General features: G+C 54.1%; 1 protein-coding gene across 2 annotated transcripts; it reads left to right on the plus strand.

Annotated features, from left to right (window-relative positions):
* The first annotated feature begins 1,546 nt into the window (after positions 1 to 1,546).
* LOC101525100 (keratin, type II cytoskeletal 75) lies at positions 1,547 to 19,145 on the plus strand. 2 transcript variants are annotated; one of them, XM_036492298.2, is made up of 12 exons: positions 1,547 to 1,659; positions 2,871 to 2,899; positions 6,721 to 6,733; positions 10,760 to 11,099; positions 11,572 to 11,786; positions 12,632 to 12,692; positions 13,002 to 13,097; positions 13,696 to 13,860; positions 15,377 to 15,502; positions 15,648 to 15,868; positions 17,118 to 17,152; positions 18,904 to 19,145. In XM_036492298.2, exons 1-12 carry the CDS (start codon positions 1,547 to 1,549, stop codon positions 19,143 to 19,145), a joined length of 1,656 nt encoding a protein of 551 aa, XP_036348191.2. The 2 variants fall into 2 exon arrangements, with proteins under 2 accessions (XP_036348191.2, XP_012781772.1); XM_012926318.2 differs by lacking the exons at positions 1,547 to 1,659; positions 2,871 to 2,899; positions 6,721 to 6,733 and having other exon boundaries at positions 10,614 to 11,099.
* Positions 19,146 to 25,793: the final 6,648 nt, after the last annotated feature.

The following is a 25,793-nucleotide window of genomic DNA, read 5'->3' on the forward strand; positions in this document are numbered from 1 at the left end:
AGAGAGAGAAGTGTACCACATGCCCAGAAAAGCACAGGACAGTCCAGTCTAGTCCCTGAACATATGCATAAGGGCTGGAATCACTGCTTGCTCACATCCATGGGTGTGAAGTGACTACAAACCTGCTTGCAGGCTGAGGTCTGTTCCGTCAATGTATTTTACCAAACACGCCCACTTTTTAAAACATGGATGCTCCATTCCATCTGAACACAGACACCAATGTGCGAAGGACAATAGCCCGGATGTCACTAGTCAGTCTACCAGAGCCATTTGGAAGCCTGAGACACAGCAAGAGACGTGAGTCAACTGTGAATTTCCACCAGCAGCAACCAGGAAAGGGGGAGTCAGGGGCACCTAGGAAAGACCACGCAGGAAAACTCACCTGACTTTGTTCACATAATAGTAGGGGGAAAAGTAAAGGGAGATTTCAACTTCAATTATTTAAAAAGACAATGAATGATAGGACCTACTGATCTTATGCAACCTGCAGAGGGCTGATCTGAAAACTTCAAATACAAAATAAATCACATCAATGAGATTATGAATGATGAATAGAAACCTGCTATTTGATCAAATAAACTTTCGAATATGAAGTTGGTATTTGCTCCAGCCAGTGGAGCCAGTAATGTAGACAGGGAGAGGATCTGGGGCTGCAGAACCAACAGGAGACCAGTGATGGTAGAAGTCTCTCCTTATTACTCCTTCACCTCTCCTTATATACTCTTCCCCAGAGTCCTTTAACCAAGCAATTGGATACAGCTGAGTCTAATTAGTCTAGGTGTTTTTAGCCACAAGCCCATTTCTTGTTACTGCTCAAGCTTAACGACCACTATTAACTCCTTAGCCCACAACAGGTATTCTGATTCCATTTGGGAAGGCCTGTCCTGCGGAAATTAGCAGGGAACTGGTCCCTACAGAAGTGATATGATTTCCCGGATTTGCTTTGGAATATGCAGAGGAGGGCACCTGGGGGAGGAGGCGGGCAGCAGTAGGCTGAGCATTAGGCTCCATCATTGAAGCCGGCGGGAGTGACAGTGAGCCACGGTGTCTGCACACTCCTCTGCCTTGCTGAAAGGTTGCAGCAAGCAGGAGGCGAGTCTGATCTCACCTTCATTTTCACTGGGACACATGGGAAACTCCCAGACAAGGTCCAAGAAAAAGTGCAGAGTGGCCTGCAATGGAGGTGCTGGAGGAAGGGCCAGGTGGGGAAGAGGGGCACATATGAAGTGGTCAGTATGTGAACAGTCAGTGGAGAACCATACTGGAATAGTGATAGACCCAGCTCACGCTCTGAGCATCAAGGTCCCTCAACTCCGGAGGCAGGAGATTGTTTCCTAGGGAAAAAAAGCCAAATGACAAATGAGATTTTTCCAACATGTCTACTATTTATGAATCCCAGCCCTTCCCACCCACAGGCTCACTTTCTAAGATGGGCCTAGCCCCTTCTCATCTTATGTGCATTCTGCCCAGAGCGCAGAGCACACACCTGCTCAGCTGCCAGAGCCTGCTCTCCCGCCTGCTCAGCCTTCTTCTGTCAGCACCAGCCATGGCCAGCAAAACCACCATGAGGACCCAGTCTACCAGCAGCCACCATGGCTTCAGTGCCAGCTCAGCCAGAGTCCCCAGGCCCGGCCACTTTGGCTTCAGCAGTGTCTCCATGTCCCACTCCAAGGCAGAGGGTTTCTGCGCTGCATGGAGAGTGAAGCAGAAGCTGGGCAGCCCTGGGCATGAGTGACTTCCCAATTCTGCATTGGGCAGCTCTAGAGCAAAGGCAATTAAGGGCAGGCTCAGGAGCCTGGTGGTGGGCCAAGTTTCCCATTGCTTCCCTATAACTCCATCCCCCACCCCCACCATCCCAGGGAGGAGGCAGGGGTTCTGTCTGTCCCACAGGACACTCCAGGACTGCAAGTTACCCCCATGCCTCCCATCCCCCTGGTGTGCAGGCACCCTATTCCACAGAGAGCAGCTGAATAACCCTGGCTCAAGCCTTGGAGCAGGCTCAGCAGCCCCCGTCATCCTTGCAGAGGTCTGTCCACATGCCCACTTTGATGTGAACTGGAGACAACCCATAGATATGTCTAGCGGGAACGTGTCCAATGTGGCATGGGACCTACGTGTCCTCACAATTGCCTCTTGTGTGTTTGAATCTCAACCTGCCTTTCACTTATTGGATTTTCATTTGCTAAATGCAGCAGCCTTGCCTGTAAGACTGGCCCTTGTGAACCTAAGCCATAGGCAAGGGCACAGGGCACTGGGCTGATGTTCTAGAGCTTCCCATAGAAGCCAGACCATAGCCCAGGACCAAGCAGAAGCCCATCTCCTCCACTTTTTTTTCTCATCTCTCCCGAGGGATTTCACCCTAGGGTTGCTGGCTGGGCACCTGTCCCAACATGAATGATCTCACAATAGCCTGGCGCCCAGAGGGGTACCGCAGTTTTATTTGTTTTTGTTTTTTATAATTTCAGTGGTGGAGAGATAGGCTGTTTGTTCCCACGTGCTGAATCACTCCCCATATGCCTACAATATCCAGGGCTGAGCCACATCTGGGAACATAAATCAGATCTCCCATGCTGGTGGTAGGATCTCAGTTCCTTGGGCCGCCATGTGCTGCCTCCCAGGGAAGCAGAACTTGGGAACCAAATCTGGAAATTCAACCCAGGCCCTCTAATGTAGGGTGCAGGTGTCTTAGCTGCTAAGCCAACTCCCTGCCCTGTGTCTTGGTTTCTGTGTATGGCCACAACAGCTAAAGCCAGGATCCAGGGACTCCATTCTTGTCACTTATGTGTGTGGCAGGGACCCGAGTACTACTTTCCCAGATGAGCAGAGAGCTGGGTTGGAAGGGCAGCAGCAGGACTCAAACTGGCATTCAGATGTGGGAATGCCGGCGTTGCAGGCAGAGGCTTAAACCTCTACACCACAATGTGTAGGATCTGGGCAATCACTGTTCTCTTCTTCGTACTTTTCTGCCACATAAAGATGAAACACACTCACTCCCTACAACTCCTTGCCACCGATCGAAAGCCACAGCAATCTCTCACTGAGGTCACACCTCTCTGCCTGTACCCAGGACCTCGTGGTTTGATCACCCCGGTGTCATGACCAGAGCTTGGCATCCCTTATTGATGCTTTTGCTTCAGCAAGCCCACGCGCTGCTGTCCGTATTTTCTAGTTCTTCCTGCTCGCTTGGGGGTGGTAGATCACCTCCCATGTTCTGAGAGTTGGTACAATGTGAGTCAGGACTCTGTCACATTTTCTAACCACTTACATCTTGTTCACGTCCAGTATTCAACTCCTTGCTGAAGTTCATGTCCACTTTAGAGACGAGGAAACCAAGTTTTGGAAAAGCCGAGGAAGAAGCAGAGCCAGGCTCCTAGGACTAGTCGGCCTTGTGGCTTAATCAGTGCTGTTGTCCTGGGTTGGCAGGCACGATCCTGGCCCCGGCCTCTGGCCTCCTGCTCTGTCACTGGTCACCTCCCACTCTCAGGGGGACTGACATATCCTCATCCGGTGGATGATCTAGGCGTGCGGGACGAAGACGGTCACTGATGACTCCCATACACGGAGGGCAAACACCCGGCCACTCTCAGGGGGACTGACATATCCTCATCCGGTGGATGATCTAGGTGTGCAGGACGAGGACGGTCACTGATGACTCCCACACACAGAGGGCAAACACCTGGCCACTCCTGGCCTTGACATTAGGGTTCCTGCCATCTCTGGGAGAAAGGCACATGGGCAGATGCACTGGGCACCTGTCTCCTTGCCAGCTCGGCTCTATGGGGGGGTCTTTCTTCTGCCTTTCTTTCTTTTTTGGCTTTTTATGCAGCATTTCCTCCAAGTCTGACTTCTCATTTGTTCCTTAGTGGTGAGGAAGTGAGGAGGGAGATGGGCCCTGTCCTGATGTTTCAGAAACTGTTTTCCAAATCTGCTTTCATGCTTTTCTGGGCCCTCTGTCACTCAGCACCCCAGAAACATCCCCTGTACAGTTTAGGAAGACCTGGAGCCCAGCAGGGCTGTGGACGCTGCAGAGCAACGCCAAGGATGCAGTCATCAACACCTGCACAATTCAGCTGGAGTATGTACCTGCCCTTGAAGCAGCCGACCAGAGCCACACGCATGTTTGCAACATGCATGTGCACACAGGCACACAGCACACACATGCATATGCACATGTCCATGTGGGCACATACAATGTACACGCGTGTGCACAGGCATGTGTGCATGCCAGCATACACACAACCTACACATATACACATGTTCACACATGCACACACACTGACGTGTACATACACACACTCTCACTCCATGCAGTTCAAGAGACCAGGGCCACGGATGTCAAATGAGAAACCCAAGTAACCACAGAGCCACCTTCAGAAAGGCTGAGAGGGCATCCTTTCCTTCCAGGAGAGATTTGGGAGGATGTAGGGAGTCAGCCCTACCTCGGGACCTGATCTACAAGACTCCAAGGTGCTTAACAGCTGGATCAGGGTAAGGGGGCTGACCTCACTATGGCATGTGCAAAATTACAGACCCTGACTCTTCCCGAAAGAACCCCGAGACATCTCAGCCACTTCCTCCGCCAAGAGGCCCTACTCCCGCTCGCTTCCCAGTTAGAACACACACAAGTCCTTGGAGGCCTAATTAGCTCCTGGCTGAAGTCTGTCTGCTGGTGGATACTGCAGTCACAGCGCAGAAGCAGATGGGGCCTGTGCTCATTCCTTCAAGCTGTCCTCACTCCTCTGCTTGCCCATTCATCCGTCACCCGCCTTAGGCTCTGGCCTCGGTCCAGCTGAGCCAGCTCTTACTCCATACATCTGCCGCTCCAGGTTGAAAGGGGAGCACTGTGGGGGCACTGCCTTTGGGAGGACTCAATCTTCTCCCCTGTGGGATTGAGGACCATCATACCCTTTCTCCAGGGAAGGGAGGAGAGAGCGGTAACATGTGGCTGCATGTCGGATCCAGCAACGCTGGCTCTGCTTTCCAGGCAGGAAACTTCCTGCAGCCCTGGCAGGGAGGACCTCACCTGCCTTCCAGTCTCTGGAGGAGCAGACATGACGGCAGAGCCCTTCTTCCCTTAGCAACCCCCTCCCCCATCGCCACCTGGCATTGTGGTCACCTGCTATTGTCACTGCCATCTTTCCTCTTCGTCAGTGTGCGCTGATCTGGTACCTGTAGTTTAGCTGGGAGTCATGTGGTACTGAGTGAAGCAGGGACCCCTTGACCAAAGCTGGGTGCCCTATGGGCCCGGCCCTACCCACTCCCCAGGGATCGAAGGAAACACAGACCTATGGCCAGGTGTCTCTGTCCAGCCTCACAAACAGCCAGCTGGTGGAAGTGTCAGCACGATGCCTCACGCAGACACACGGCTCTCTGTGGATACTCACAGCCCCACGGCGAGTGCCCAGTGGGTGGACTCCCAGTGTGATTTATCCATGACAAGTGTTGAAGCCTCACCGATCACCTCTCCTCCTCCCACTCCCCTCCTGTGTCTACCCCAAATGTGGCATCTGGAGCCCACAAGGAGTGCAGGGGCCCAATTGTACTCCTCAGGTTCCACCCCAGTGGCGTGGATTTTAGACCGCCCCTGCTTGTCCCAAGGGTGGCAATCACAGAGGAAGTACACTTTCCACCACAGTGGGGGCAGGAGCCCTGTGGCCAGGGGAGCAAAGCTCTGTGCTCGGAATGCGTCCTTCTACCTGTCTGACCTTGCCTGCATGGCTTCAGCCTCACTCTCCCCGCTCACACGGCACAGTGTCTTCAGAGACTGTGCCTAGAGCTGAGGACTGCAGCAAGACATAGACCCTGGCCACAGACGCTTCCTGGGTGTGTGGGAGCCCATCCTGCATAGGCAATGGCTGCTACCTATCCTAGGGGTCTCCTGCCCCCTTCAATGCTGAACCCCAGTGTCCAGCAAACACTTCTTACAAGAATAAACAGGGGACTGTGGCGAGCAGGAGGCTGAAAAGCAGGAAGGAAGCAAGTGTCCAGGATGGCCAAGTTCATGAGACACCAGGCACGGGGGTGGAGCTGCGGCTTCCAGCTCCCACTTTCCGGCGGGTGACATGCACTTCACCATCAGCAGCAGCCTCCAGCCCCGATGCAAGCCAGAAGGTGGTGTCACCAGCGTCCCTCTCTGAGCCAGTATCACCTGGCCCACCTAGCCTGCACCCCCGGGCTGTGGCTCAGGGCCAGCATAAGCCTGACTGGGCTTCTAGATCCTGAGCTTCCAGCTCTGAGAAAGAGCCTCAAGGACACTCCACCTCTCTCTTCCCCCAACACACACACACACACACACACACACACACACACACACACACACACACACTTCGTGTTTGGCAGCCCTTTCTTCCAGGTACGCACTGAACCTGGCACAGGCTTGGTGAATGGGACCTGGGAACACAAGAGGCTGTGAATTGTGGCGGGGGATGGATGACTGAAATGCACCTGACACCCTCTCCCTTCTGATTCCTCCCAGGGTGGGGATGCCCTGGGGGGTACTCCTGAGAGGATGCACCCCGTATAGCACCACTGAAGATGCCAGCAGCCCTGTGGGTGCCAATTCATGACCAGAGCTGCTCTACTTCCAACCTAACTCCCTACTGGTGGCCTGGGAAAGCAGCATGGGTTGGCCCAAGTTGGGCCCCTACACCCAAATGGGAGACTTGAAGGAAGCTCCTGGCTTCAGCCTGGCTGAGATGCAGCACCCCACCCACACCAGAGGGCCTGGATGCAAGTCCCAGCTCTGGCCCTTGACCCCAGCCTCCTGCTAGCCTGCATCCTGAGAGGCAGTGGTGATGATTCACCAAATTGGGTCCACATAGGAGCCTGAATTCCCAATTCCCTGCTTTGACCCAGCCAAGTGCAGAGCTCAAGGGACTGCTGGGCCCTTTCAGGAGTCATTGTCACCATGGAGACACAAACTCAGGGAGCTGGGGTGCAGAGCAGGGGGCCATCCCTTGGAAGCAGGCCGAGGGTACCCAAGACATGCAGCAGACGCTGAGGGAGTGTACCAGCACTGATAGCAGGGAGGGAACTGCTTCCAATCAGGGCATCTCAGAATTGCCTTCTTTGTACTCGGTCCACAGCAGGGTGATGGCTAAAGAGGCAGAGCTGTGAACACATCCCACACCACTGCACCCCCCAGGAGGGCTGTGGTCTGCTCTGCCCACTGCTGTGTGTCCTGTGCCCACCACAGGGACACTGGACACAGCACAGCTGCTTTGGTCAAGCCAGAATCCCCTAGAGAAAGAGGGAGCAGGGGGGTCTCTCTTTCCCAGGGACCAGTGCCCTAGGGAGGTCATTGCCTCCATCCCATGGCATCCAATCTGGCCTGCCCTCCTCCAGCCCTGGCCTGATGGGGGTGCAAACACTCCCTGGGTGTCCCCTCCTCCTCCTCCTCCTCTCCTCCACTCACCTCTGCTGCCCCAATCACACCTGGCCCAGTCCCCTAGGGACCCCACCACCTGTGAGGGCCTTCGTATCCCTATGAAGATGACAATAACCCAGTAGCAGAACAAGGCAACAGGGGTGTGGGGAGTTTGCATTCCCCACCCTGGGTACCAGAGCATCCTTCCCCCGGGGTTCAGAGAAACTGCTCCAAGATACACTGATGAGCACAGAGTTGGGGAAATTTCAGCAATACTTGGAGGTGGCTCTTGGTGAAACTGGACAATCTATTTCCTGTGAATGTTTGCCACCATCTGCGCCAGCCAGGGGTATGAGGGCAAGTCGGGGAAGGGAGAGCACCGTAGCACTCAGAGGGAGGCTTGCTCCCAGGCTGCCCCAGACTGGCATGCTGGAGCCCACGCTAAGCTCAGCCAGGCTAAGGCCAAGTATACAGGGGTGGGCACGTGGATGGAGTCTGAGTAGCTATTTAGGGTTGGGTTATAAGCAGCATTGCAAATCAGGCAAACACGCACTCATACAATGGCCTTCCTCGGCAGGAAACAAAGATACTAATAATCTGTGCGACTTGATAGTTTAAAGATGAAATTTTAGATTTTGAGATTTTAGTGATAAGAAGGGGTGCTGGGGGGAGTTAAAATATCACTGGGTGTTGAGGGTGATGGTTTAATTGGCTAATCCTCCCCCTTGCAAGCATTGGGATCCCATATGGGTGCCGGTTCATGTCCTAGTTGCTCCACTTCCCATCCAGCTCCCTGCTTGTGGCCTGGAAAAGCGGTGGAGGCTGGCCCAAAGCCTTGGGACCCTGCACCCAGAGGAGACTCCTGGATCCTGGGAAGATGTCTGCCCCATACCTGGTCCTTACCAGCCTTTGTTGGAGGCCAGCTGTGTAGAGAGACTCCCCTGGGGCCCCGCACACACTGAAGACAAGCATGCCTTCTCCTGGGAGCCGGGTTATTCCAGAACGGTCAGAAAAAAAACAAAGCTGTGCGTTCTTTCCACCCAGGCGACAGGATGCACTGGTTGTGAGTCATGTGTGCTCTGTGGGAACTGAGACCGTCACCCAATGCCCTCCCCCATCCCAGCTCAGTCCCCGGCCTCCAGTGCCAAGCTGCCATTCCAGGCAGGTGAGAGCACCCGCCAGCCAGCCAGCCAAGGCCCTAGCCTCTGTCTGCTTCCCACCAGGAAGGCAGTGTTTGCTGCTGGGGCTCCTTTATCAGCCACACTGCGCTCTGCATCAGCTCCCACAAGGTGGAGGTGGGACACGTGCCATTTCCTCTCTCTCACTGCAAGAAAGGAAGACAATGGAAGATGTAGCGTATCTCCCCTGACAGTGGAGAGGGGCAAGGAAAGGCAGAAGAAGGGGGAGGGACAGTTTCATAGAATGCCATCTGTTTGACACCAACAGGAAATGAAGGGCACAGCCAATAAGATAAATGGAGAAGAAATCCTCCACCAGCCACAGGCTCTTTTTCAAGGTGTGGAGGAGCCAGCATCATGACACAGAGAGTTAAACCACTGCCTGGGATGCCGGCATCCCATATCAAATCACTGGTTCAAGTCTCTGCTGCTCCACTTCCCATCCAGCTCCCTGCTAATGTGCCTGGGAAAGCAGCAGAAGACAGCTCAAGTGCTGGGACCCCTGCTACCCATGTCAGAGACCCGGATGTGCTTCCAGACTCCTGGCTCCAGGTCATTGTGGCTATGTGGGGAGTGAACAAGCTGGTGGAAGATCTCTCTCTCTCTCTCTCTCTCTCTCTCTCTCTCTCTCTCCTTGCTTTTCCATTTTTCTATGTCATTTGCCTTTCATACAAATAAATACATCTTTTAAATAATGAAAGGTGTGGAGAATCGGAGATCCTTCTAATGTCTAGGAGATTTCTGGGACATATCACCCCCAAGCATAGCTTGGAGGGTGTGCCTCTCTCCTGTTCAGAAATGACTTCCTGAGCTTCTGTTTTGTCTTCCCTCTATGATCCTAAGCCTATTATTTTTAAGGATTTATTTGTTTGAAAGGCAGAGCGACAGAGAGAAAAAGAAAAAGAGAGATTTTTCATCTAATGGTCCAGTGCCCAAATGGCTATAATGACTATGGTTGGGCCAGGCCGAAGGTAAGGACAGGAACTCAGGATCTGCAACATGGCTGCAAGGCCTAATCACTTGGGCCACCTGCTGCCGCTTTCCCAGGCACATTGACAGGAAGCTGGGTCATAAATGGAGCAATCGGGTGTTGAACCCATTCTCTGATTATGGAGTGCGAGTATTACAGGCAGTGACTTTACTGCACTTACAGCATTGGTCCCAAGCCCAAACCTACTGCGTAAGAAAAAGGACACCATGTTTCTCTGAAATCCCCATAGCACTTGCCACTCCAGCAGCACACAGCTGGCCCTTCACAAACACACAAATGTCATCAGGAAAGACTACAGTGAGCACACGCCCAGCCCTTGCATTGTATTGTTGCAAAAATGGCTTTTCAGATGGAAACGCTCACCTTGAATACCAACTCTAAAAAGTTTCACGATTTGTGGAAGGTCCAGGCAAGGTACACACCTGCTCTTGCCTCGGCCCCAGGAAATCACACGTGACCCACACAACAGACCTAGAGGTCCTATAGAGAGGCAACCCAAACAAGTGGTGTCCAATGCTCACCGAGTGTAGAGCGCAGGGTTTTTCCAGATCAGAGGGACACCAGGATGGGGTGGTGGGACTGGGCAGCAGGTGCTGAGTGAAGGCTCAGATGAAGGAAACAGGGACCAAGGCCCAGGAAACAGTGAATCGCCATGCCTTGGACTGACACAAGATGTTTGCATAGGAGGGAGTTGGTCCCAGGCCTAAGAAAGCGGTTCAGAAACAAGGCAGTGTTTTATGAGCGCATTCAAAGATGCATGATTAGGACATGACTGAAAGCAATTAACTGGCTTCTCATCCGTCTGCTGATCAAGTTGCAACTAGAAAGAAGTTTCCACGTAGGGGGAGGGAGGCCCCGGAACCAACCAGTGATTTGCACATCGCTTCCCCGGGGTGGGGGCTGCTGAGGGTGTGAGCTCAGGGCCTGCAAATGCCTGGGGGATGCCATCAGCAGGATACCTTCATTAACAGTGGCCCGCCCCTCCTGCAGGTCCATAAAAACCCAGGGGCCCGGGGCTCCCCCAGCTACTCTCTGCATCCCCCTTGGCGAGTCTACCTCAGGAGCCTCCCACCCTGCCATGTCCCGCCAGTCCACTGTCACCTTCCAGACCGGGAGCCACAGGGGCTTCAGCACCGCCTCGGCCAGCACCCCAGCAGCAGGCCGCTCCCGCTTCAGCTCCGCCTCGGTAGCCCGCTCCACTGGCAGCAGCACGGGGCTGGGCAGGATCAGCGGTTTTGGGAGCCGCAGCCTGTACAACTTGGGGGGTGCCAAGCGGGTCTCTGTCAGTGGGTGTGGGAGCAACTTCCGGAGCGGCTTTGGCAGCAGGGCTAGCAGTGGGTTTGGGGTCAGCAATGGATTTGGCCATGGGAGTGGCATTGGTGGTGGCTATGGGGGTGCTGGTTTCCCCACATGTCCCTCTGGAGGCATCCAGGAGGTCACCGTCAACCAGAGTCTGCTGACGCCCCTCAATCTGCAAATCGACCCCACCATCCAGCGGGTACGCAAAGAAGAGCGCGAGCAAATCAAGACCCTCAATAACAAGTTCGCCTCCTTCATCGACAAGGTGAGCCAACAGCTCCCCTTCTGCTGGGAGCCCAGGACAATTGGAGGAACCCCTGCAATACACTCCTCCCAGTCCAGAAGCGAGCCCAGAAATCCAATGGCCTTGCCTTGGGGGAAGGGTGCCTTTCAGGGGTGCTCACATGGCTGAGCCAGGTGGGCACCAAGGAAGAATGACGTTGGTTTTCCTAAGGAAGGAACTACCCTGGCCAAACTACCCCTGACCCCAAACAGGTGGCTGTAGAAGCAGTCTGGCATCCAAGGCTCCCGATGGGGACTTTGGGTCTCATCCGCCATCCCCAGGGTGGCTTCATGGGCTTCCTCACTTGGCCTTGAGGTCACTGGTGACTCCACTGCCAGCTAGCTGCATATCAAAGGAAGGTGACACCTGTTTCTGGCATCCCCTATGAGTAGGCATCTCCGACTCTGCCCACCCAGCTCCTCCACACTTCATTCTCTCTCTCCTCTCCTTCTAGGTGCGCTTCCTAGAGCAACAAAACAAGGTGCTGGAGACCAAATGGAACCTGCTGCAGGAGCAGGGCTCCAGGGTTGTGAGACAGAGCCTGGAGCCCCTCTTTGATGCCTACATCAACGGCCTCCGGCGACAGCTGGACAGCATCACCAACGAGAGGGGCAGGCTGGACGCCGAGCTGAGGAGTATGCAGGAGGTTGTGGAGGATTTCAAAGTCAGGTGAGTGGGGCACCCACAAGCCAGCCCAGGCCCAGAGCAGTGCCAGGGTGCAAGCAGCAGTATCGGTCGGGAAGTTTCAGAGCTTGTGAGCACCAACTGGGCAGGAACGGTGCAGAGTGCCAAAGGGACTTCGATTTCCCGCATCATAGCTACAAGCGATCTGTTCCTTTCTGTCCATGTGTCTGCCAACATCATCTAACAACGCCTCAGGGATCTCCCTCGAGGCAGTGATGAAGATGGGACTCACATCAGCTCTGGCATGGAGAGAGAGAATGAGGACAAAACGGGCTCAAACAAGGCCCTCCACTCTTCCCCATAGACACCAATCTTGATGGCACCACATCCAGGCAGCAAAAACCAAGGGCGGAGGGGTCCAGCCCTAGTTAGCCCCATAGCTGGCTCACCCTGGGTTTCTGAGTCTAAATTGTACCTGATCACAAAAAGCACGTCGCTTTTTGTAAAAATGACCCTCAGCTACCTCGAATATGTCCCAAATGCACAGGCATTATGTCCCAGTTCCAGCAGGCACTGGAGGCAGCAAACTGCTTTCAAGGTCAGAATTGCACATCTAGAAACAGACCAAGTTGCCCAAGGGCTGATTTCTACTCCTACACATCCCACACTCGCCTCCTAGTCTTACTAATATTAAAAAAAATACCGGCACAAGAAATCACACCCCATTTATAGAGGGAGAAGGGAGGTTAAGTGAGTCACCCCAAGTCACACATAGGTCAGCGGAAGAGCCAGAGAGGACCTGAGGTCCCCTGAGTCTTGCCACACCAGCTCAATGTGAGTTCAAAGACATGCTTGCTCAACTACACGCCCCCTCTGCCCTGTCCTCACAGGTACGAAGATGAAATTAACAAGCGCACAGCTGCTGAGAATGAGTTTGTAGCCCTGAAGAAGGTGCGTGGAGAGGACTTGACCAGATAAGGAGTTGTAGGGTATAGCATTGCCCTGACCTTGAGCCCCCTAAGCAATGCCGACACAATATGCAAACCTGCCAGCCAGCTGCCTCCATCCATGTTCAAGGCTGCTTGGATTCCCCCCATGGGCTTCTGTTAGCCCAAGATGGGGCTCAAACATACACAGTTCTCAGGAACTCCCCCATGCCCCACAGCCAGCTTCCCCCAAAATTCCAGACCCCAAGGGCCAGGCCCAGGCATCCACCAAGCTTATTCTCAAAGGGGTGCCCTGTGCCATTTGTGGTTCCAGGACGTGGATGGTGCCTACATGAACAAGGTGGAGCTGGAGGCCAAGGTGAACACTCTGACAGAGGAGACCAACTTCCTCCGGATGATCTACGAGGCGGTAAGAGTCTCATAGTATTTTTGCCCCTCCCGGGGCAGGTCTGCTGCTGCATGTCTGGGATCAGAACTTTTGCCCAGCCTCTTACCCTGGACACATCAAGCGAGGGCTCAGAGACAGGAAGGATCAGGGAGAGCCACTTGGAATCTCATCACCTTAAACTAGCCCAGCTCTAAGGCTTCTCCCTGACTCAGACGGCATCACCTAGCTGATTCTCAAAGTCATGGTTATAGAGAACACATCCAGATAATTGAGATTGCTCCCTCAGCTCCCTTCCCTTCCTGAAAGAGTACAACTCTGCAGATGCCTGGTTTTGGACCCTGAGCCAATAAAGGGAATCTCAAGGCAGAAAGAGAAGGGGCACACCATCCTTACACACCCCCCTACGTACACCCACACCCTGGGCGTGCAGAAAACTTCCATCCTGGTGCACAAACACAGGGCAAATCTAAAGACTCTTCCTTCCCCACCCATCCCTGGCCCAGAAATTTCCTAAGATGAAGTGGAACGGTGTCCCCCACCATGATTGGGGTGCCCAGAGCATGCTGGCAGAATTCCTGGCAGGTCTGCCTCAGTGACACTGGGCTGGCGGCCCCTGCAGGAGCTGTCCCAGATGCAAAACCAGGTCAGCGACACGTCTGTAGTGCTGTCCATGGACAACAACCGCTCGCTGGACCTGGACAGCATCATCGCCGAGGTCAAGGCCCAGTACGAGGATATCGCCAACCGCAGCCGCGCCGAGGCTGAGTCCTGGTACCAGACCAAGGTGAGTGTATCTTGAGATTGGCATTCTTAAGGTTCAAACCGTGTCCCAACTCAGCCTCAGAAGTTAGGGGTCAGATGAGGATTTCCGTTTCCTCCCAAACTGACAGGTGCATCTTTGATGTTGTGCAGACTTGGCTTGGATGCCAAAGAGAAGCAAGAAAGGGAGGGCTGGGGACAGGGGGGCGTTGGCCCTGCACATCACAGTGCAGGTGCTCGAGAGGAGAGGGTAGGTTGAACTCTGAGACTACCAGAAGACAGTCGTGAGAGTTTGCAGAGGGGCTTATCCATTGCACACATAGTTCCTGAACTCCTGCTTCATGGCAGGAAGGTGTCACAACTGTGAACACACAAACCGCCTGGGAGAACGGAAAGGGCCCACCAGCGAAAGAGAGCAAAGCAAGTTCACAGATGAGAAGCCCGTGGCCAAGATCAAGTCCAATGGAGACACAGTGAGGGCTGAGAGATTGTAGAGGAGCCAGAGAGGGATGGTGACAACTGAACAGTGGTGCTCGCAGGCTGCAATGAGCACTTGGCTGAGTCAAAATCAGGTCTGCAAGAACAGGCCTGGGAATGACCACAGAGAGCTGCCGTCTGAAGGCTCTGCTGACCAAGAGGAGATATGATCCTTGTCATAGACCAATGAGGCTAAAAACCCACCACATCCAGCCCGTTGGCAGGAGCAACTGCTCCCCTCCAAGCCAGCTCTCCGGTTCCCAACCCTACCCTGTTCCCTGCTGCCATCCCTCCTGGTCAGCAAGATGGTGGAAAGGAAGGGAGATGTCAGGGGCCAAGGGAGCTCCAGTGCAGGGACAGCTCCTTGACAGTGAGCACAGTAGAAACAGCTAACCCCAAGGCTGGACAGATGGAAACGTACAGTACACCTCTGGTCTGCTAGAGGACACAGTATGTGGCTATCACCCCTCAGATGAGCAGAGCTGACTGTGCCTCTGTATCTCTCAACACTGCCTTCCTGCAGCTGCTTCCAGACTGGACACCATTGATCCAGATGCCTCCCTGTGCCACTCACTCCCCATGGTCAGTGTCCAAGGCACCTGCTCAGGCCTAGAGCTCTCCATGTCACCTTCCTGCCCCAGCAAATCATCTTCCTTCACATAGACTCGTTCCTCAACCTGGGATGTTTGCCCCACAAGCTGGCCATGTGGCTCTGCCCATCACAACCTTTAAAGTTCAGCTTGCACACCCACCCCCAGACCTGGAGAAGCTCACCTTACCCCAACAACCTGGTCTAGATGAGACAACTTTATGACGTTCTCCCGAGATATTGCACAATGCGCAGCAGGCCCGACTGTATTCATTGCAGTATTCCCTGGAGGCCTGTAACCTACCTGACCAGGAGATGTACTTGGGAAATCCCTCCATGGATAGGTGAGAAAGGGAGTAAGTGAATGACTAGGGAGTGACCGGGCCTGCTAGGGGGGCCGAAGCCACACATGCCCACAGTGGGTGCCCACACCAGGCACTTGACTGGGCAACTGAGTCAGCTCTGGTTCCCTCAGTACGAGGAGTTGCAGGTCACGGCAGGCCGACATGGCGATGACCTCCGCAATACCAAGCAAGAAATCTCCGAGATGAACCGAATGATCCAGAGGCTGAGATCTGAGATCGACAATGTCAAGAAGCAGGTAGAATCTTTTGGCAGGGCCCAGAGCTCCTGCTTGCACACTGCCCTCCCCTGGGTCCTTCTGCCATCCCACAATACTCCTTCCCAAGAAGCACCAGTCCTCAGGGGCAATAGGCAGGACTCACAACTTCCTTCCATCCTTCAAGTGCTCCAGTCTACAGACGGCCATCGCTGACGCCGAGCAGCGGGGTGAGCTGGCCCTCAAGGATGCCCGATCCAAACTGGTGGACCTTGAGGAGGCGCTGCAGAAGGCCAAGCAGGACATGGCCCGGCTGCTGCGCGAGTATCAGGAGCTCATGAACGTGAAGCTGGCCTTGGATGTGGAGATCGCCACCTACCGCAAGCTGCTGGAGGGCGAGGAGCACAGGTGAGCCGGCAGATGTACCAGCTCCACCTGCAAAGCCAGTTGAGCTCAGCCCAGTGCTTGGGCTCAGGCTGCAGTGTCCGCCTCTCTCAGCCTTCTCCTGGAAAGGGGAGCCAAATGCAGGGGGACGTGGCTGTGACAAGGAGTGCATGAGCAGATTCCTTCCAATTGAGAATCTTGGAGGAGTGAGAACAATTTATACTCATCCAAATCCAGGGTATGGTCAGGTCCAAGTAAGCAGATTCTCTCCAAGGCTAGATTTGGTCATGTAGCAGTTCTCTCAATACTCCTAGGACATGGACTTACAGGTCAGCCATTAACTGGCCAAGTACCATTGGGAAAATCAGCCTTCCCTCTCTGGGTCCTCAATTTCTTTGGTCATCGGATAAAGAGACTCTATAACACTATCCCCAACTCACAGGAGATGAGTGATCTGCCAGCTGCCAGCTGGTCAACCAAGGAGAGGGGTGATTAATTAATCTCTCCATGCCTCAACCTCCTCACTTGGGAATGCCCATGAGACTCTGAGAACAAGGCGTGGTTCGCTTTGGGTATCATTTGGCTCACTAGTCAAAGACCTGCTCTTTGGAGTCAGGTGAACCTGACCTTCAAACTCAGCTTTGTGAACATGAGCAAGCTCGTTGAATTTTTTTTTTTTTCTGAACTTCAATGCCCTCTCTGTTAACACCAAGATTGCAGGAACTCGCTAATGAGGTTGTTGAGAAAAACCAAGAGACAGAATGTCAGCAGCAGGTACACAGTAAACGTTAGATCTTGTTAGAGTTCCAAGCGTGTGATTATGAATGAATGGCAGCTGCTAAAACAATAACAAACTGGCTGTTGCTGTTGTTATTTTTATGATTCAAATGGCTCTCCACGCCTATAATAACTTCTGCAAGGGCCAGGGCCCGACAATGGTCTCCTGTTGAGAGATCTTCCTGATGGAAGGCATGTCCTTCCTTTTCCCTTAATGCCAGTCTGTGTGCACAGCTGTAATTTCCTCCAAGTATCTAAGCAGCGTAAACACCAGATGAGTCTGAGATGGCAGATCCTCTGCTTAGGAACCCTAAACTCCCTGTGATTTCTTCCTCCTACTGTGATTGTTTTCTTCATTAGTATTAGGACTTCACCAATTTCAGCCTGCGTTGCTTCTATAGTACAAATGTTCATGGGGCTTGCAACACATTTAAAACGACAACAAAATCAGCCACTGCCCACGTACTAACCTTGCTTCTTCCCTCCACCCCACCAGGCTGAGCGGAGAAGGCGTCTCCCCAGTGAACATCTGTGAGTACTATGTGCTACTGGCTGCCTCGGGTGGGGTGGAAAGACATGGGGCACTCAGGGGCATCCCACGGGCAGAAAGGTGGGAGGGCCAGAGACCCTAAAGAAAGCCATGGAAGGAGAAGATATTGAATATCAGCCTTCTCATGACATTCCTGACAGAGCAAGGGCCAAGGAGTGAAGTGGGTGGTGTGGTTTGGGCTGCAACTACACCGTCTGGGTTGATAGCTACACTGCCTAGCACCCCTTGCTGTCCTTGCTGGAGCTCCAAGAACATATATGGAGAGGGGATGTATGGTCCACCTTGGGCCTGAGTCCAAGGGACCTGCTTGCTTGGGCAGCTTTTTCCAGAACTGTGTGGGCAGAAGCCCTGCCACTTGGCTCAGCTCCATGGAGCTTAACCACCGGGGATTGCCCCTAGACAGTGAAGCAACACAGACCCTGGCAAGGGGTACAGTGGAGACACAAGAGTTGGCAGTGGGCTGGTGGGGGCCCTCCATTATCTGGCACGTACGGGAGCCATCACCCACTAAGCTCAATGCTGGATCCCCACGGACCTGAGCTTCACAACTTCCACTCCACACAGGAGCTTCGGTTTCTAGATGTAGGATTCTGCAACCCTATTGGTTCTATCTGCCAAAGATTCCAGAAGGCAGAGCCCCCCCACACACACCACCACCACCACCACCCCCCACCATCCACCAATTGCCATGCGCATGACCCAGGCCTCCTCCATCCATGGTGCCTGTGTCTGCAGAGGCTCCAGAGCCCCCTCAAAACTGCTTCTGGGAACAGAGGGTTTCACCTGGAAGCCTAAATTCGTGCCCCAGGCCCTGACTCAGGGTTCCTAAAACAGCAGCACCATAGCCTCCCACAGTTCTAAACTCAAGGTGTCCGCAGGGCAGCGCTCCCTGTTGAAGCTTGCAGGGGACTCCTAGCTACCAGTGGGGGTCCTTGGTGCAGTTTCTGCTTGGTGGTCACATGGCTGTGTCTCTGTGGGTCCCTCTTCCCTCAGATGCCTGTCCTTCTCTGTGAAGATGGATTAGGGCCCATCTGCAAAGACCCTTGGTCACAGGCCCTGGGCATGAAGTCTTCAACACCACTTTTTTGGAGGACACACTCTACCCCATAGCAAAGTCTGTCTGTGCTTGCAATCTTCCTTCAGCAGGTCCCAAGCAGGGTGTGTGCGAGGTCCAAGCAGGGTGTGTGCAAGGCTGCTTAAGGGCATCCGTGGCTGGGACAGAACACGCCGTGAGCCAGAAAGGGGACAGTGTGACGGCTTGGTCAAGAATTCCCTCCACCCTGCCCTGCCTGCCATGCCTTCTGGAGTTCAGAATGCCAAGGCTTGGCAGCAGCAAGGGTGGGCCATGGGAGCCCCCCAGGGAAGGGCTGGGAGGAGCCAGGCCCAGAGAAGATGATGGAATCAGAAAGAGCAGAAGGGGAGTGTGTAGCAGGATCCAGGGAGAGGTTAGCAGACTAGAGCAGCATCCCACAGAGAAGTCTCCAGTACGTTCTAGAAAGAGAAGGAGTACAAGAACAGAAGAACCCACAGCCCAGGGAGAAGTCCCATGAGGAAAACACAGCTGCAGCCTCAGGCAGTGCACAGGATGATGGGACAGGACAGGTGCTGACAAGCCCCCATCCTCACCCCGAGGACTCAGGGCTAAGCCCATCCCCCACTCCCACAGCTCCTCTTCTAGCTTTGATTCTCACCTGCTCTCTTCCTCCTCCTCATCTTCCCCTCCCTCCCGCAGCCGTGGTCACCTCCACCGTTTCCAGTGGCTATGGCGGCGGAAGCAACAGTTTTGGTGGTGGCAACCTGGGTCTCGGCGGAGGAAGCAGTTACTCCTTTACCACCAGTGGTGGGCACAGCCTGGGCACAGGCCTAGGGGGCTCCGGCTTCAGTGCCACCAGCAGCCGGGGTCTTGGGGGCAGTGGCTCCAGCGTCAAGTTTGTCTCAACCACATCCTCCAGCCGCAAGACCTACAAGCACTAAGCTCAGCCCCGGGGCTCCCTAAGCACCACCCTGTGGCCCTTTTGCACTGATGGCCCGGCTACCTGTGCCCTCCGACCTGCCTTCCTCCCTCTACAAGGCCCAGCTGGGTAGCTAGGTAGCTGGCTGAGCCCCCTCCTCAGGGCCCTGCTGGCAGCCTGTCTCTCTTTGCATGGGTGGCCAAAGCCGGCTCCCCCTCCAGGCTCTCATACAGCCTCAAGCACCTCCTCCTTCCCCTGCCCCCTCCAGATACGGAGAGGGCGGACCTGCGTCTGTGAGGCAGACCGTCTCGAAGCCAGGCTGTCCCCCACTGTCTTCACGTGCTTATTTAGAAGCAGCCCGCTGAAATGAATGTCCACCCGTGTCCCCTCCCTGGAATGAGTCTATTAAACTGCATGTGTCATGTGTTCAGTGCCCGACCTCTCTGTCCACAGCTGTTCTCCTCCTATCCTGGCACAGGTCTGGAGCAAACAATGCCTAGAGCAAATAACCCTTGCCCCCTTCGATCCCTGGGAGCCCAGAGGCTGCCTTAGCAGGTGGAAGGGTTGCAGGGGACCACAAGGCTTCTGCTCACTTCGCCCTTCTTGTTTGGGCAGCTGATGCCCCTGGCCAGGCTGTCCGTTCTGTGTGCACACAGGGCAATACCTTCCCCTCCCCAAGCCAGGGCACATTCCAGGGTTGTGGACAACGTGTACTGACAAGGGGCTGATCGATTGTTCTCTGAGCAGAGGTGAGTCAGAGAGAAAAGCTGAACACCATCCCTCAGAGCCCATACCTGCAGACACACTGAGACATATGGAAACTCCCACACTTCTGAGCTAAGTCCCCCCTCCCTCCACCATGTCCCCACACTCCCAGTAGAGGCCTGAGCATCCAGAATAGGAGTGGGAGGTAGCGGGCTCCCCCTACATGAGGCCATGCAGTGGGCTTACAAAGAATGGGATCAATGCAAAAGACCAGACTTGAAATTAATAACAGTGAGTGTCCTGGAAAATATTGGGAGTGGGGCAGGAAGGGGAGGCTGAATAGGAAAAGGTGAAACCAGGGATTAACATTTGGAGGGACTGTAGGGAGGGCTGGGAGTTGTGGCTGAGCGCAGCAGCAAGACAGACTTTGGCAGTAGGGGGCTGGGGCTGCTTCTCCTGGCCAAGGATCTGTCCTGATACTGTCCTCCTGTCCTCACCTGCCACCCTCCACTGTGTAAAGTGCAGTGATTCAGGGTCTGCGGCCTGGAGTCACACCCTAGATCCCCCTGTTCACTGGCCCTGGCACTTCAGCCAAGTTGCCTAGCAACCTGGAGCCTCCACTAGTTCCCCTGTGAAGCAAGAATCGTGGAAAGAAGAGAGATCACAACGTTGCTCAAATGTTGTCTGGATTGTCTTCATCATCTGGGCAAGGAAAACAAGTGTGAAAATCAAAAAACATAATCATTTTTCTGCAGTTAAGGGATGGCACAGATTAAGTCCGCAAGCAATAGGCTTCTTTTCCATCCTAAGTGCCCAACATGGGGAGGGCCCAGAGAGGGACTTGGGTTCAGAGCCCGAGGTACAGGACTGGAGAAGGGAAGTACCACTGAATGTAGCGGACGCGTCCACAGCCGGTGCGTCCGCAGCTGGTGGCTGAGAACCTGGTGAGGACCTGGATGTCAGCACCGCCAGGGCTGCTTCTGCCCTGGGACAGCGTTCCCCACATGATTCATGGGACAGGAATACCAGCTGTGGTCAGGCACACAGATGAACTCGGCAAAGTGGCCTTCAGTCTTTGGTTTCTGTGAGGGGAGGAATCTGGAGAGAAAGTCCAGCCAGCTTGGGCCCCCTGAGATCAGTTGATTCCTTGCTGTTATTGGCTTCTGTGCTCCTCTGAGCTTCCGGCCTCAGCTCCCACCCTAGCCCAACAACCCTCGCTCACTATTGAGTCAGATGGTGAGGAAGGGGGTCACCAGGGACTTGAGCACTTCCCCAGCCAGCCTCCAGGCTCTGTCTCCAGGTCCCAGGGCAGGAAGAACTTCAGGAGTGGCAGCTTTGGGGGCAGCTCCAGGACAAGGATCCCCTGCAGCTCTGGAATAGCAAGGCAATCTCCGTCTGGGCTACTGTTCCAGATCTGGGGGTACCAGCCATGGGCTTACATAGTGGGACAAGGAAGTCAAGTGGGGAGAGCCTACAGCAACTTAGCTGTGATTTGTGGCTTTGAGTCACCATCGACCAGGGTCTCACGATGCCCCTCCACAGCTGGAGATCAGCATACCCCCAGCCCAGCAGGTGCAGAAGGAGGCACTCCAGCAGTTCAAACCTCCACCTGCTGCTCAAGCCCACTGCACTGATGTGCTTGGCTCCCTGTGGCCCAGACTTCTCCCAGGCCAAGCAAGAATAGGCACTGCAGAATCCCCTTGCGTTATCTCGGGGGATCCCATCTCCCAGAGCCCCCTGAGGGGGATTGTGGCAAGGGAGACCTCATCCTTCATCTCTATGCTAGAGTACATGCAGTGTCTGAAGCAGCACCATAAAGACCTGGAGACAGATGGAGCATCATGCAAGGCCACAGGAGTAACACAGATAACCCCAAGCCTCTGTCTGAAGCCTCCATCAGTACCGTGAGGCTGCAGCTGGATGGCATGGGGGAAGGCAGGGGGCAGAACCAAGAGCATTGGAACAAGTGAGAGGCCACAGCCACAGAGCAGTGGGGGACACACAGGCAGTACCCTTGCCCAGCACAGCTCAGCCCAGTGAGAGAGACTGGATACATACTGGGTGCAGGAAGAAGATTCCAAGGTGGGCACTTGATGTGGACAGAGCTAGGACTCCGCAGTTCAGATGGCTAAGGTGTTTAGGGAGTTATGGAGGATGATCATGAACACCCTTAAACTGTGCTGACAAAGACAGTCAGACTCTGCCCTTACTCAGATAATTGCCATCTCACACGTTAAAGTGTTAAATCTGGGGCCAGGAGCCGTGGTTCAACAGGCTAACCCTCCACCTTCAAGTGCCAGCATACCATATGTGTACTGGTTCATGTGCCTGCTGTATGTGGCCAGGAAAGCAGCAGAGGTTGGTTATGGTGCTTGGGACTCTGCACCCCCATGGGAGACCAGGAAGAAGCTCCTGGCTCCTGGCTTCTGGCTTCGGATTGGCTCAGCTCTGGCTGTTGCAGCTACTTGGGGAGTGAACCAGCAGACAGAGGATCTTTCTGTCTTTCCCTATCTCTCTGTAAATTTATCTTTTTAATAAAAATAAGTAAATCTTTTAAAAGTAAAGGGTTAAATCTGTAAACTCTCACTCTCTCATTTCTTTAGCTAAAATCTCGCAGTTGGTTCCTGCAGTGTTCATGCATTCATCCCAAGCCTAGCCAAGAAGCTGGGGGAGGAGTGAGGGAGGGAGTATGTTGGCTGCCTCCTCACAGGCCCACACTCAGCATAATGCATGCCCCTGCATGTTTACTTGGGTGCAAAAATGTAAGTCCGTATGAAGTTGGGGAGTCTTCAAAAATAAAAGGTCTTTGAAAGAGGCGCTATGAAAAAGCTAGGCTCAGACAGCAAAATTTTTGTGTCAAAGTAAACTCATCATAAATACCATATGCTCATCCTCTCATACTTGTATAAACACAGGGTCATGGTGTTCTGAGCCTGGAGAGGGGGATGAAGTGCAAGCTGGAGAAGGAAGGAGACATGGGAGGTTGTGGGCACGATTCACTGCAGCCTGAACTCCTGGCCCATGATTAGGCAACTCCCAGCAACTGCGTACTGGGCACCCTCGGGCAGAGGGACTGTGAGATGGGAGACATCGATGGCCACTTGGTGAAAGACAAGTGTACAGACAGAATGAACACACAAGTTGAGGCAACGATCAAGAATATGGAGTCCATTTGCCCAGAGGACATTGGAAAAAGGCAGGATATTGATGTTTCTGTGACTGGAAAGGGGCCCGCCCTGGTCCAGCTGGACAGAAGCAAGAATCTGGCTGGATCTGTGTGCTTGTAGAGGAAGAACAACTGGAGTTTCCTAGATGGCAAAGAACCTCCTAGTGTTTACCGGCTTGTCTGAAACGACACCACTTGTTTGCGGGTTAGGGGGTCGGTGGAATCCCCTGCACATGCCGGGATTGGGTAGGGATGCACTCACCTGCAACTGAAACAAAGCTTCCTTCCCAGACATCAGGGAGCAGGGACACCTCCAGCTGGCCCTGAGGGTCACTCTCCAGGGGCACGTGGGAGAATGTGACACTGGCCAAGGCAGAGACTCCTGCTGAAGCAGTGGCCTGGTTCAGCAGGCTGAGAACAAGCAAGGGAGATGATAGGTGGGTGCCATGGGGGTTCAGGAGCCAGCCTAGATCTGGAGCTGCCACCTTTCCTACAAAAATAAAGTACACCCCCTGCATTATCCCACCACGCCACCTGAACTACCCCACCCCAACCCTCACACCGCTGTTTGAGTTGGAGCAGATTTTTACCAAGGTACTTCCAAAAATGTGTGGAAAATGCAATAGAAAGAGAAGTTCATTTGGATGTCAAACCAAATAGAAATCCATGCATACTGGTGTTCAGGCCCCTTTCTAGAACCAGGCCCTCTAAGGAACCAAGCTAGGAGGAAAGAACCAGCAGGGATTCTAGGATGAGCGTTACTGGGAGCCAGGGTTTTGTGTTGTTGGTTAGGGTTGTGAGCCTGGGCAGTGCAGCTGGAGCAGGAGAGCTTGGTTCTAACAGAAATTTTGCAGACCTGCTCCAGGGACCACACTCATTCACCCCGGAGCCTCCCCTCTTCTCTAATCCCTCCCCTCCCCAACAGGCATCAAGAGGAAGTTAGCAGGTACAGACCAGTCAAGAACAGGCTTGTAGTACTGAATTGAGTGAGGTCTTGGGCCTATCATGACAGCTGCCCGTGCAGCAGCTGGTTTTAGTGAATTTGCTCAAGTCTTGAAAGCAGAGTTTAGGGGCCCAGTGTAGCAAGTTAAGCTCTACTTGAAATGCCAGCAGCCTGTATGGGCATTGACTTGAATCTGATTGCTCCAATTCTGATCTAGCTCCCTGCTAATGTGCCTGGAAGAGCGGAAGATGGGCCAAGTGCTTGGGCCCCTGCACCCACATGAACAACCTGGATGAAGCTCCCAGCTTCTGTCTGACTCAGCCCAGCCATGGTTGCCCTCTCTTCCCTCTCTTTCTCCTCTCTTTCCTCCTCTCTCTGTAACCCTGTCTTTCAAAGAAGTGAAAAATTAAAATCATTTTTTTAAAAGAAAGCAAATTTTAATTTAAATGTGAAAAGAGCAAGGATCAAGAGGTTAGGAGCATGGCCTGGGGGTCACGTGACATATCTCCAGTGAGTCAGTCCCTGGAAACTAAAATCAGAGTTGCAAATCCTGCTGCCAGCCCCTCCCTTGGGGGGCAGAGAGGGGGAGTCAAACGGGCCCTGTGCTGAGCTAAGAGTTCCAGTCCTCGAGCCCAGGGTAGGGTTCAGGAGACGGGGCGGGACAGAGGAATGTGCTTCCAGGCAGTTAGGGGGCACAGCTGGCAGAGGAAGACCCAGCGGCAGATGTGAAGGGAGGAATGAGCCGGAAGAAGGATGAAGGAGCTGCAGTTTTCCAGGGGAGACTTGGAGAGGCAGCAGAAGCCACGGGACCACAGCAGGGGAGCTGGGCACCTCTCCCTTCCATGCCTGCCAAACACATGGGCACCCCACACACACAAGCCCTGGTCCTCACTGTGTGGACCCTCCCATGCCTCCTCTCGCCATTCCATGCTGCATGTCAGAACCTAGAGTGGAGAAATGAGCTCCTAACCCAGGCCTTGGGCGCCCCCTACACAAGCAAAATGTAGCTGGGGTCCAAGGCGGACACCCTGGTGGATGAGATCAACTTCATGAGAGCTTTCTAGAAGGCCTTGAGAACATCCACTGCTCCCTATAAGAGGGATGGGGGCATCTAGGGTTTACAGAGGCTGCTGTTGCTCCTGCCCCCTCACCTGGACCCCCTGGCTCCTCCCTGCTCCTCGTGCCAACCACAGATCTTAATTCAGGAGGGCAAATGCTGTTTTGCCTGGGGCAGCTGGTGGTCAGCAGAGGTGAAAATGCAACCTGCCTGTGTGGACCAGGCCCGCTTCCTCCAGCAGGCAGCGGAACCCAGCATGTGCTGCTGAAACAGGTGTGGTTTCCACAGAGCCAACTGATCGACCTGGCTCACCCTGCCCAGCCCATACCTGCCTGCCACTCTTCCTAGAGCAACTGCAGGAGGAAGCAATTACACACATGACATGGTGATTAGTGAGCCCTTGGGTACTTGTGCCAGCACACGGCACCGCTGCCTGCTGCTCTTGAAGACTCTGTGCACAAGCCTCTTGTCTCGGTGGGCAGGCTCCAGTGAACGCCACCCAGCAGGCCCTGTGTGCTCAAGGATTTCCTGAAAGTGGGGTAGACTGGCAAGACAGGTCATGGAACCACTGTCTCAGGCATGATGTGGTTGCAAAAGGGAAGCCACGTTAGAAAGCAATAGCTGGGGCCCGGCGGCGTGGCCTAGCAGCTAAAGTCCTCGCCTTTAACGCACCGGGATCCCATACGGGCGCCGGTTCTAATCCCGGCAGCTCCACTTCCCATCCAGCTCCCTGCTTGTGGCCTGGGAAAGCAGTTGAGGACGGCCCAATGCATTGGGACCCTGCACCCGCGTGGGAGAC

The sequence above is a fragment of the Ochotona princeps genome, chromosome 15, assembly GCF_030435755.1.
Source record: "Ochotona princeps isolate mOchPri1 chromosome 15, mOchPri1.hap1, whole genome shotgun sequence".
NCBI classification, from domain to species: Eukaryota; Metazoa; Chordata; class Mammalia; order Lagomorpha; family Ochotonidae; genus Ochotona; species Ochotona princeps.